The sequence below is a fragment of the Salvelinus sp. IW2-2015 genome, unplaced genomic scaffold (assembly GCF_002910315.2).
Source record: "Salvelinus sp. IW2-2015 unplaced genomic scaffold, ASM291031v2 Un_scaffold2097, whole genome shotgun sequence".
Taxonomy (NCBI): domain Eukaryota; kingdom Metazoa; phylum Chordata; class Actinopteri; order Salmoniformes; family Salmonidae; genus Salvelinus; species Salvelinus sp. IW2-2015.
This window is the reverse complement of record NW_019943435.1, coordinates 22306-34760: the sequence shown is the minus strand read 5'-3', so window position 1 is coordinate 34760 and position 12455 is coordinate 22306. Positions and strand designations below refer to the sequence as shown.

Genomic DNA, 12455 nt, shown 5'->3' with positions numbered 1-12455 from the left:
TGGCTGAGGAGCATGTTCAGCTCCGGGTGAGTGGTACTGTGGCTGAGGAGCATGTTCAGCTCCGGGTGAGTGGTACTGTGGCTGAGGAGCATGTTGTTGCCTTGGTGGGCATTAGCAAAGTTTCCTCTTCCTCTGCCAGGCCCAAAGTTTCCTCTGCCCCTGGTTGTAACCTCTTCCTCTTTCATTTCCCCCCACACTGCGAACTCACATGCCCCAACTGCCCACAGGACCAGCGTTGAGTGTTGTTCCAGTCATGCAGGGCTCTGGCACATACCCTGCAGGCACCAGGTTCACAGGTGTGACTGATGTGACTGTGGGGGGAGCGGCAGACTGTGGTTGTGGTGAGCCTGTATGTAGAAGCAACATTGAGCGGCCATCATTTTGTGAGTAAAAATCCCCACTTCCTGTCTCGATCTGTGCGAGCTGGGCCTTCTTCAGTGCAGAGTGTCTAGTCCTCCTTTTCCTTGCTCTCTGAATAGGTCAYCCATGGATGTTGACACATTGTACTTTTCTTTAGCTTCTGTAGTAGTTAGTTGGGATGGCGAGGGGAAAGTCCCTCCAGGAACTGTACCTCTTTTTCTTCTTCCAATTCTATTGTTCTCATGCCACTTGTTCCTGCTGTTGTGTCATCCACCTCCTTTATTAGAGTCCCCTTGAGGATAAGTGTGGTGGCTTCTCCATTTTCTTCTGTCAGTGGTATGAGAGGGTAGATCTGTGTATAGTCACCCGGGGGTCCTCTGGGTTGAGTCTCATACGAAGGCGGGGGCGGTGGGGAGTACTCCTGTTCTGACTCTGTCCTGACTCATTTCTTTCCTTCCGCACTCTATTGTTCTCTCCAGCTTTAGTTTGGTCACGGTGGCCTTGTTCATGAAGATCTGTCCTTCCGGCATTATCATTCCTATCACAGTTTCTGATACAAGGGTACTTTTCCTCATCCCTTTCTTTTAGTCCATTTCTCTTGTCTGCATTATCTCTTTGACTCAATCCAACCTATTCTTGTACAGGCTTCATTGCTCCTATCTGCTCATTCTGGTTTGACTGTGCCATCGTGCTCCGGCTTTTTATTTAGATAGTCTGCGTGTAATGTGTTTTCCAAATTCTATAGGGTTATCCTAAAGTGGGTGTAATATGTATGAATATGCCTATATAAATTCTTCTCTATCTCCTTTCAGTGTGTGTTAAACAACAGTGGGTAACATTGTAATCCTAATTCTACTCTCACTTAACCCAGGCTATAGTAAATGGTTCTACTAAACTCAAATATATTTCACACACGGGACAACCGCATGATAGACTTCAATTCCTAATATTGTATCTTAAAGGTGCAAAGTAACAGTATTATTATATTCACCAGTGAAAATCTCTACAGAACTTCCTTGTAATAATTTTACTGGTATATTAAGGGTTGTACATCTCCTACGGTAGGAAAGTGTCACTGACAAATATGTTCAACCTTTTATTCAAATAACTTCTGTCCTACTCCTAACTTTTTATTCCACCATTGGGCCATTAAAAATCCCTTTACAGGCCTTTTGCAGACATGGTGAGCGTCGGTGTGGTTTTATTTGACAGTCAGCCGTGTAATGATAAGGGTGTTGGTGCCCTGTGTAACGGATGTGAAACGGCTAGCTAGTTAGCCTTTCAAATCGGTGACGTCACTCGCTTTGAGACCTTGAAGTAGTGGTTCCCCTTGCTCTGCAAGGGCCGCGGCTTTTGTGGAGCGATGGGTAACGATGCTTCGTGGGTGACTGTTGTTGATGTGTGCAGAGGGTCCCTGGTTCGCGCGAGGGGACGGACTAAACTTATACTGTTACATTAGCCTTTCCTATTATCTAACGTGTAATAATATCAATAGTGGATGTGGTATTCGTTTTGACTCTATTTCCTCTACTGTCTTCTCATCTGCCCATAAAACACAACTTCCTCTCCACCAATTCACCTTAAAAGGCTCCTTAACTATCCTCCTACAAGTAATTATAGGTTGTATTTCAACAAAAAATGTTGAGGGTACTACTAGTTCCTCAGGTTGTAGAGTAATATACATGTGGTGGCATATTTCTGCTTTACCAAATGAGGAGAGTTACAAACTACACACCAGTCAGAGTTATACTTAACTGTTCTCTCAGATACAGCTTCTGTCCCTAACTAAACAATCTATCTCAGGTGTCTCGTAGGTTATCGCCTGTTCCAGAACATTCCAGACACTAACAGCTTACAGACGGTAGGCAATTAAGGTCACAGTTATGAAAACTTAGTACATTAAAGAGGCCTTTCTACTGACTGAAAAACACCAAAAGCAAGATGCCCAGGATCCCTGCTCATCTGTGTGAACGTGCCTTAGGCATGCTGCAAGGAGGCGTGAGGACTGCAGATAACAAATTGCAATGTCCGTACTGTGAGACGCCTAAGACAGCGCTACAGGGAAACAGGACGGACAGCTGATCGTCCTCGCAGTGGCAGACCACGTGTAACAACACCTGCACAGGATCGGTACATCCGAACATCACACCTGCAGGACAGGTACAGGATGGCAACAACAACTGCCTGAGTTACACCAGGAATGCACAATCCCTCCATCAGTGCTCAGACTGTCCGCAATAAGCTGAGAGAGGCTAGACTGAGGACTTGTAGGCCTGTTGTAAGGCAGGTCCTCACCAGACATCACCGGCAACAACATCACCTATGGGCACAAACCCACCGTCGCTGGACCAGACAGGACTGGCAAAAAGTGCTCTTCACTGATGAGTCGTTGTTTTGTCTCACCAGGGGTGATGGTCGGATACGAGTTTATCGTCGAAGGAATGAGCGTTACACCAAGGCCTGTACTCTGGAGCGGGATCGATTTGGAGGTGGAGAGTCCGTCATGGTCTGGGGCGGTGTGTCACAGCATCATCGGACTGAGCTTGTCATTGCAGGCAATCTCAACTCTGTGCGTTACAGGGAAGACATCCTTCTCCCTCATGTGGTACCCTTCCTGCAGGCTCATCCTGACATGACCCTCCAGCATGACAATGCCACCAGCCATACTGCTCTTTCTGAGCATGATTTCCTGCAAGACAGGAATGTCAGTGTTCTGCCATGGCCAGCGAAGAGCCCGGATCTCAATCCCATTGAGCAGGTCTGGGACCTGTTGGATCGGCGGGTGAGGGCTAGGGCCATTCCTTCCAGAAATGTCTGGGAACTTGCAGGTGCCTTGGTGGAAGAGTGGGGTAACATCTCACAGCATGAACTGACAAATCTGGTGCAGTCCATGAGGAGGAGATGCACTGCAGTACTTAATGCAGCTGGTGGCCACACCAGATACTGACTGTTACTTTTGATTTTGACAGCTCTCTGGTCTTGGCCATTGTGGAGAGGTTGGAGTCTGTTTGATTGAGTGTGTGGACAGGTGTCTTTTATACAGGTAACAAGTTCAAACAGGTGCAGTTAATACAGGTAATGAGTGGAGAACAGGAGGGACTCTTAAAGAAAAACTAACAGGTCTGTGAGAGTCGGAATTCTTACTGGTTGGTAGGTGATCAAATACTTATGTCATGCAATAAAATGCAAATGAATTACTTAAAATCATACAATGTGATTTTCTGGATTCCGTCTCTCACAGTTGAAGTGTACCTATGATATAAATTACAGACCTCTACATGCTTTGTAAGTAGGAAAATCTGCAAAATCAGCAGTGTATCCAATACTTGTTCTCCCCACTGTACATGCACATTTCAGGTTACTTTGTTTTTATAATTACAAGAGGGAGGCGGTGCTTTTATATACCAGTGAAACACTGAACACCCACTTCTTATAAATGACAGACTTCGATATAACAGGTGTTTACCTTATAATTTGGTGATCAGATCAGAGAAGGGGCTTCAGGTTCCGTCCAGTAGCGGTGCGCTCACTCCCTCCTGGCTAGCTCGCCAAATGTTGGTTCCACTTATCTGGGCTCCGTTATTTACTTAACAAATAAGGAACACTCAAAATGTGCATTTATAAATCATAACAATTTTTATAAAAAAATACAGCTGTAGACAGAAGTCAAAGATCAAACATCAAACATACAACTGATGTCTCTCCTGAGTTCTGCAAAATAGACAAGGTCTAAGTTGCTTTTAATATGCATTCAGTCAACCCCTAGTGATGTAACTGCCTACATCAACACCTTCTACTCATGAGACCAAGCCCATGCATATACAGTTTTATAAACTTGCAGAAGAAAACAATATTTCCAGTGTTTTCTAAGGGCTCAGCAGTAATTTTCCCCAAGTTGCTTTATAGTGGTTCATCTGACTAGTCTCTTATCTCTTTCACTCCCCTGCAGGGTTCTGTGTCTATGAATCTCTTTTAGCCTTGAGGCGCTTTCTCACAGACACCCTGTTTAAGACTGCAAATAACTCACACATCTCTCAGACCGTTTCTTATAAGAAGCAGAGACTAGAAAAGAACTGTGGAACAATATTAAACCTTATAATGCATATATATATATATTGCTAATCTGTAGTCCAGGACCCTATAAATGTAGTGGGGGAGGGGTCTTATAGCCCTTCCCCTTCTATTAATACAACATAAGCATAATCAATTATTATAATACATCAATCATTTGGTGCAGCCCCTATCATGACCCCAAGTTGACCCCATCATTAGCACAGCTTAAAACTGTTGTTCTGATTAAAGAAGCAATAACACTGGCCTTCTTCAGACTTGTTGAGTATTTGGAGCATCAGCATTTGTGGGTAGAAGGCCAGCATCCCGGAGTCGCCTCTTCACTGTTGACGTTGAGACTGGTGTTTTGTGGGTACTGTTTAAAAACTTCTTATGGCTGGGATCCCGTTAACGGGATCGATATGACAACAGCCAGTGAAAGAGCAGTGCGGCAAATTCAAAACAACAGAAATCTCATAATTAAAATTCCTCAGACATACAAGTATTTTACACAATTTCAAAGATAAACTTATTGTTAATCCCACCACAGTGTCCGACTTCAAAAAGGCTTTACGATGAAAGCACAACATATCATTATGTTTGGTCATCACCTATTCACAGAAAAACACAGCCATTTTTCCAACGATCGGTGGTCTGGAACCTCCAGCGACGATCGGTGGTCCGGAGCCTCCAGCGACGGTCTACGGTCCGGAGTCCTCGGCGACGATCTACGGTCCGGAGTCCCCGGCGACGAACTACGGTCCGGAGTCCCCGGCGACGATCTACGGTCCGGAGCCTCTGGTGACGATTCAAGGTCCGGTTCCTCCGGCGATGATCCACGGCCTGGAACCCCCGGCGACGATCCACGGTCCGGAGCATCTGGCGACAATTCACGGTCCGGTTCGTCCGGCGTCGACCCCCAGTCCAGTTCTTCCCGCAACTTGCCACAGTCTGGTTCCTCCGATGACGTGTCCACGAGCAGAGTGGGTACTTCGCCCCGCACCGGAACCGCCCCCGACGGTAGATGCCCACCCGGACCCTTCCCTATTGAGTCAGGTTTTGCGGCCGGAGTCTGCACTTTTATCGTTTATCGTTGTCTCTGATTGGGGATCATATTTAGGTAGCCATTTTCCTATTGTGATTTGTGGGATCTTGTCTATGGATAGTTGCATGTCAGCACTATTATTAGCTTCACGTTTTGTTTGGTATTTTGTTGTTTTTGTTCGGTGTTCATTTAATAAAGGAAAATGTACGCCTACCACGCTGCACCTTGGTCCATTCATAATGACGAGCGTGACAATTAACAATGTCTACACTGTATTTCTGATCAATTTGATGTTATTTTAAAATGGACAAAAAATGTGCTTGTCTTTCAAAAACCAGGACATTTCTAAGTGACCCCAAACGTTTGAACGGTAGTGTATGTGTAGTATGGGTTAATGAAGCCATACAAATGTTATTGAGACTAAAATGAAAGGGCATTTAGTTGACCCACTGTTTTCGTCATTTTGACAATAACGAGACATTCATTATCAGTGGTGTACAGTACTTAAGTAAAAACACATTAAAGTAGTACGTAACTAGTTTTTGGGGGTATCTGTACTTCACTTTACTATTTATATTTTTGACAACTTTTACTTTTACTACATTGCCTAAGAAAATTATGTACTTTTTCCGCTGACACCCAAAAGTACTCATTATATCTTGAATGCTTAGCAGGACAGTAAAATGGTCAGATTCACACATTGATCAAGAGAACATCCCCGGTCATCTCTACTGCCTCTGATCTGGAGGACTCACTAAACAGAGAACATCCCTGGTCGTCCCTACTGCCTCTGATCTGGAGGACTCACTAAACAGAGAACATCCCTGGTCATCCCTACTGCCTCTGATCTGGTGGACTCACTAAACAGAGAACATCCCTGGTCATCCCTACTTCCTCTAATCTGGCAGACTCACTAAACACAAATGCTACATTTTGTAAATGATGCCTGAGTGTTGGAGTGTGGCCCTGGCTATCTGTAAATAACAAATACAAATACAAATTATGCTGTGTTTGCTTAAATATAAGCAATTTGAAAGTATTTATACTTTGACTTTTGATATTTAAGGATATTTAAAACCAAATACTTTTAGACTTTTACTCAAGTAGTGTTTTACTGAGTGACTTTCACTTTTACTTGAGTTATTTTCTATTAATTACTTTACTTTTACTCAAGTATGACACATGGGTACTATTTCCACCACTGGTCATTATTCAAATGACAAACATGTGATTTAATTATATATTTTTGTCAAAATGACCAAGACTAGACTATATCTAAAAAACGAATGCCAAAATGAACGCCTGTGCAGTTAGGCTTGTTTTAATATTTGTTCTGAGCCAACTTCCCTAAGAGGCTGTCGTACCACTCCCAGTCCCACCCAGTCTTTTGTCATCATGTACGTACAGTAATCTACTCTGTGAGCTCATGGCTCGGTTTGAAACACGGAACTAGACGTGGATGGGTATTGGATAGGTTATGTCGTGATCAGTAAAGCGCAAATGTCTACAGTCACCCAGACTTGGACAGGTGGCAGTCCTTGGTTAGGTTAGGCGTTGGAGTTTACTTGGTAGATATCGTTTTTTTTTTTAAATATCCTGCCTGTCGATTTCTATCGGGACTAATCATGTGGTCATTCGGGAAAATGCGTAAACGCATCGAGCCGGTGGTTTTATGTGCCCAAATAGCCAGCGCGTTTTTCGACACCGGTTTGCAGATGGTGGTCAAGGAGAGATGCGCCAACATGACCGATGCGCTCTATCCCACCCCCACCGAAGACAGCCGGCAGAAAGCTATGTCCAACTTCTACATGATATATAATATGCTGGCCAAGTTCGTTCCGATTCTACCCGCTATTCTTTTAGCCAAGGTAACTCGATACTCGGTTTTAATCCTGGATCGTTTTTAATATAGCCTATGGTTGTACTTTTAAATAGCAACTTTGTGTGTTTTAAATACGTCTAATACAATTCATTCATCCGTCCAAGGTAGGGGACCTGGGGTACCGGAAGATCCCCATCGTCATCCCTCTGGTGGGTTACCTGGTCTCCAGAGTAGTCTTACTCCTGGTCATAGTGATGGAGCTCCCGATACAGGCGATGTTCGGCGGGGTGGTGTTCCACGGACTCAGCGGCGGGTTCTGCTCCTACTGGGCCGGGGTCATGGCCCTGGTGTCGCTCACCTCCACCGAGGAGGACCGGGCTCTCTTCACATGATGCACATCGAGCTGGTCTACGGAGTAGCCGGTCTCATCGGTAGTCTAGCGTCCGGGCACCTCTCCAGTTGTACAGTGTGGACTTTAAACAGGGGACTCTGTTAGTGAGCCTGAGTGTCTTCCTCTACTTTTTGTGTCTCATCTACACAACGTTCTTCTTTCTAAAACCAAGTGTCTCGACAGCGCGCAAGAGCGCAACGAGACCAACGGCTTGGTCACTGAGCGATATCCCAGGAATATTTTGAACATTCTGCTTCTCTTCGCTAGCGGTATTTTATATGACGTGGCCGTCGGGGGTGGGATGGAGATACTGGTGACCTTTGAGATGAAGGAGCCTCTGAACTGGAGTGCTACACAGGTGAGTTAAAATGTATTTTATTTGGGGGTAAAAAATATATATATATATTACATGATTGTCCTGATTAAATCAAACAAGATGTGCATTTGTAGCCTGGTTTACCAGTCTGTTTGTGCCATTATGCCACTTCTCGCCCTGTCATGCCAACATGTTTGACAAGGAGTTGGAACGATGGCACAAACAAAGATCTAGGATAAAACCCTTATTTCAGAGTTGTGACTTGTGAGAATTAACTCTTGCAATAGCGGGCTCTGGTTAAACCAAAACACGTCAACAGGTAGGTTACGGTAACGCCGCAGGGTTCACGGTCTTCCTGACGAGCTTCCTGGGTGTCATGATAATGTCCAGGTGGGTGAGTGACGTCACCCTCATCATCATCGGCATGGTGTCCTCCGCTGCCGGAATCTACTTCATGGCCTTCGTCACGGCAACGTACATGTTCTATCTGGGTAAGATAATCAGATATTTATTTACAGTGCCCTTATCATTTTGTAAGTACAGAAGCCTATAATTTATGATAGATTTATGAGTACTGTACTAACTGTTTGGGCAAATGTTTATATGTGTGTCAACTCAAAGAGAATACTTGAGTATCCTGAATAATAAACAGGATATCAGTGTTCAGTGAGCATTGTATGCCCCCCCCCCCCCTCACACACACACACACAACACACCACACACACACACACACACACACACACACACACACACACACACCCCACCTCTCTGCCTGCAGTAACTCTGTCATTGAGTTGGAATGAGGAAGGAGGCTGGCTAAACTAATCGAGGTCCAGGCCACCACACAATGTAGCATGGTGTGGGGTGAGTGGGACTTTACTGAGCAGTGTGAAGATAAGACTTGATTTAAAATAAATAACACTGTCTTTTAAAATATACTAATCAGACTCCTCCTCTATGTTTCAGCTTCTCGTTTCTGACAGGTTTGACAGGTTGTGTGATCAATGGGTGTGTGAGATAAGGGGGGTAGGGTAGTGTGTGTGTGTGTGTGTGGGGGGGGGGGGGGGTAGGCTTGTTGCACGGGAGTTAGTTACTGCAGGGAGAGTAGTTACTGCGGGAGAGGTAGTTACTGCAGGGAGAGTTAGTTACTGCAGGGAGAGGTAGTTACTGCAGGGAGAGTTAGTTACTGCAGGGAGAGTTAGTTACTGCAGGGAGAGTTAGTTACTGCAGGGAGAGTTAGTTACTGCAGGGAGAGGTAGTTCTGCAGGGGAGAGACTGCAGGGAGAGGTAGTTACTGCACGGAGGGTAGTTACTGCAGGGAGAGGTAGTTACTGCAGGGAGAGTGTTTACTGCACGGAGAGTTAGTTACTGCAGGGAGAGTTAGTTACTGCAGGGAGAGGTAGTTACTGCAGGGAGAGTTAGTTACTGCAGGGAGAGTTAGTTACTGCAGGGAGAGGTAGTTACTGCAGGGAGAGGTAGTTACTGCACGGAGAGTTAGTTACTGCGGGAGAGGTAGTTACTGCAGGGAGAGGTAGTTACTGCAGGGAGAGGTAGTTACTGCACGGAGAGGTAGTTACTGCAGGGAGAGTTAGTTACTGCAGGGAGAGTTAGTTACTGCAGGGAGAGTTAGTTACTAGCAGGAGAGGTAGTTACTGCAGGGAGAGTTAGTTACTGCACGGAGAGTTAGTTACTGCCAGGGAGAGGTAGTTACTGCAGGGAGTTAGTTACCGCAGGGAGAGTTAGTTACTGCAGGAGAGGTAGTTACTGCAGGGAGAGTTAGTTACTGCAGGGAGGGTGGTTTACGCAGGGAGAGGAGTTACTGCAGGGAGAGGTAGTTACTGCAGGGAGAGGTAGTTACTGCAGGGAGAGGTAGTTACTGCAGGGAGAGTAGTTTACTGCAGGAGAGGTAGTTACTGCGGGAGAGGTAAGTTACTGCAGGAGAGGTAGTACTGCAGGGAGAGTAGTTACTGCAGGGAGAGGTAGTACTGCAGGGAGAGTAGTTACTGCAGGGAGAGTTAGTTACTGCAGGGAGAGGTAGTTACTGCAGGGAGAGGTAGTTACTGCAGGGAGAGGTAGTTACTGCAGGGAGATGTAGTTACTGCAGGGAGAGTTAGTGGAAACACTAGATTATAAGGTGTGTTCCCGTCTGGACTAGTTTCAACAGAATTGTGGTTAAACTCACTTCTTTCTTACAAAATCACCCAGGAGGCTGAATCGAATACAGCAGAATAGACTAGAACACAATAGACCATAAACGTATTCTGCTGGAATGGTCACCTGATCTTGTCTGTAATTCTACACCTGAATTGTTTTTGTATTCAAACCCTTCCTTACATTTCTGTTTCAGCTCGAGCCCTGACCCTGTTCGCGCTGATTCCCATGCCAACCATCCGGGCTCTACTGTCTAAACAGGTGACCGGCTCATCGTACGGTAAGTCCTGTAGTTCCTGTCTGTCTCTCAAGAGTCTCAAAGTAGGAGTGCTGATTCAGGATCAGTTTTACCTTTTAGATCACAATGAATATGATTACATGGATCTAGACCTGTTTGTGTTTACATTCCAGATCTAGACCTGTTTGTGTTTACATTCCAGATCTAGACCTGTTTGTGTTTACATTCCAGATCTAGACCTGTTTGTGTTTAAATTCCAGATCTAGACCTGTTTGTGTTTACATTCCATTCCTTGCCACTCCACTCATAATATTCCACACATATTTGGCAAATGACACAGAGGACAATGAGGCGTCACTACAGACCCTGGTTCGATTCCAGGCTGTATCACAACCGGCCGTGATTGGGAGTCCCATAGGGGGGCGTACGTCGTCTGGGTTTGGCCCCGGGGTAGATCGTCATTGTAAATAAGATTTTGTTCTTAACTGACTTTCCTAGTTAAATAAAAGGTTAAAGAAATAAAGGAGGCTTAGTGACGTTTCCACTGATCACATACTGTATGCACCGATGTGTCATTCACTCACATCTGCTATGACACAACACAGTTGACTAACCACTGCTACTACTCACTTTCTGGGGCCGGCGACGAAGGCTAACGCAAGTCATGAATGACAACGCATTCCCTTGCAACACAGGGTGGTAGGGAGAAACCAGTAGGGTAGATTAGTGTCATGTTAATATATTACTGCCATGTTAGGGAGAAACCAGTAGGGTAGATTAGTGTCCAATAGGGCTTCGTCTAAAAGTAGGCACTAATATAGGGAATACAGGTTGCCATAGGGCTCAGGTCAAAGTAGTGCACTAGATAAGGGAATAGGGTTCCATAGGCTCTGGTCTAAAGTACGGTGGCACTATATAGGGAATAGGGTTCCATAAGGTGCTAGGTGTGCCATAGGAAGGTTCCATGGCTCGTAAAGTAGTGCACTATATAGGAATGGCATAGGGCCTGTTCGTACACTTATGAATGGGTTCATCTGGATGTGTTATAATAAACCAGAACTGGATGAACAAGCTAGTCAGATCAGTTGAAACGATGTGACTAAAGATGGGGTCAGTAAAAAAACAAAAACACATCTCTTCATCCTGTTAGGTGTGTTCAATGTTTGACGTGTCTGATTGCACATGTTTGTGTACTTCCCCCTTTTACCCTCCTCACAGTAGAAACGAGGGAACGAGAATCACCAGTGTGTCCTGTTCTGGTTCAACCACATAAACTAATGAACTAGCGTTGCTATTGTTATTCCCCTCGTCAGAAAAAGCAAGGGGTGAGACCCAAGTGGCACCTTAACCCTACAGATATATGAAAGGCTAGTAGTGGACTATGTTGGGGACATAATCTCGGTTAACCCACAACCTAAAATGTAGTGGTTATTTGGTCCGATGCCTTTAATTTCGGTTCTGGGGGGGAAGTGTGTTTAGAAATTTATTCCTGTTTTTTCAAATCTACCCCTACTGGTTTCACCCTATTAGACCAAATATACTAGCATGACACTAAACTACCCTACTGGTTTTTCCTTCCCTAACGACTGCACTAAATCTACCCTACTGGTTTCTCCTAACATGGCAGAGTAATCTACCTACTGGTTCACCCTAACAATGACACTAATCTACCCTCTGTTGGTTTCCCTAATTAATGACACGAATAACCTAACATGAACTAATCTAACCCTACTGGTTTTCTCAACTATTATGACACGAATATACAACATGCGGCACTAATCTAGCCCTACTCGGTTTCTCCCTAACTATGGCAACTAATCTACCCTACTGGTTTCTCCCTACATAGACACTAATCTAAACCCTACTGGTTTCTCCCTAAATGAACACTAGATGTCTACCCTACTGGTTTTCTCCCTAACAGCGTGGCAGCACTAACAATGCTAATACCCTAAGCTGGTTTCACCCTGACAGTGACACTAAATACACTACACCTACATGGTTCTCTTAATCCGCAGTAATCTCACCCTAACACACACTGGTTTCTCGCCTAACATGACACTAATATATTAACATGGCACTACT

At 44.9% G+C, this 12455-nt stretch overlaps 1 protein-coding gene across 1 annotated transcript in view; it reads left to right on the top strand.

Annotated features, from left to right (window-relative positions):
- The first annotated feature begins 6730 nt into the window (after positions 1-6730).
- Positions 6731-12455, top strand: part of LOC112072944 (solute carrier family 46 member 2-like) — an 11604-nt gene continuing 5879 nt past the window's right edge. Inside the window, 7 exon segments of the mRNA XM_024140321.2 lie at positions 6731-7323; positions 7442-7654; positions 7657-7729; positions 7732-7836; positions 7839-8026; positions 8304-8475; positions 10332-10415. Of these exon segments, the coding sequence (XP_023996089.2) occupies positions 7081-7323; positions 7442-7654; positions 7657-7729; positions 7732-7836; positions 7839-8026; positions 8304-8475; positions 10332-10415 (1078 nt within the window). The 5' untranslated portion in view covers positions 6731-7080.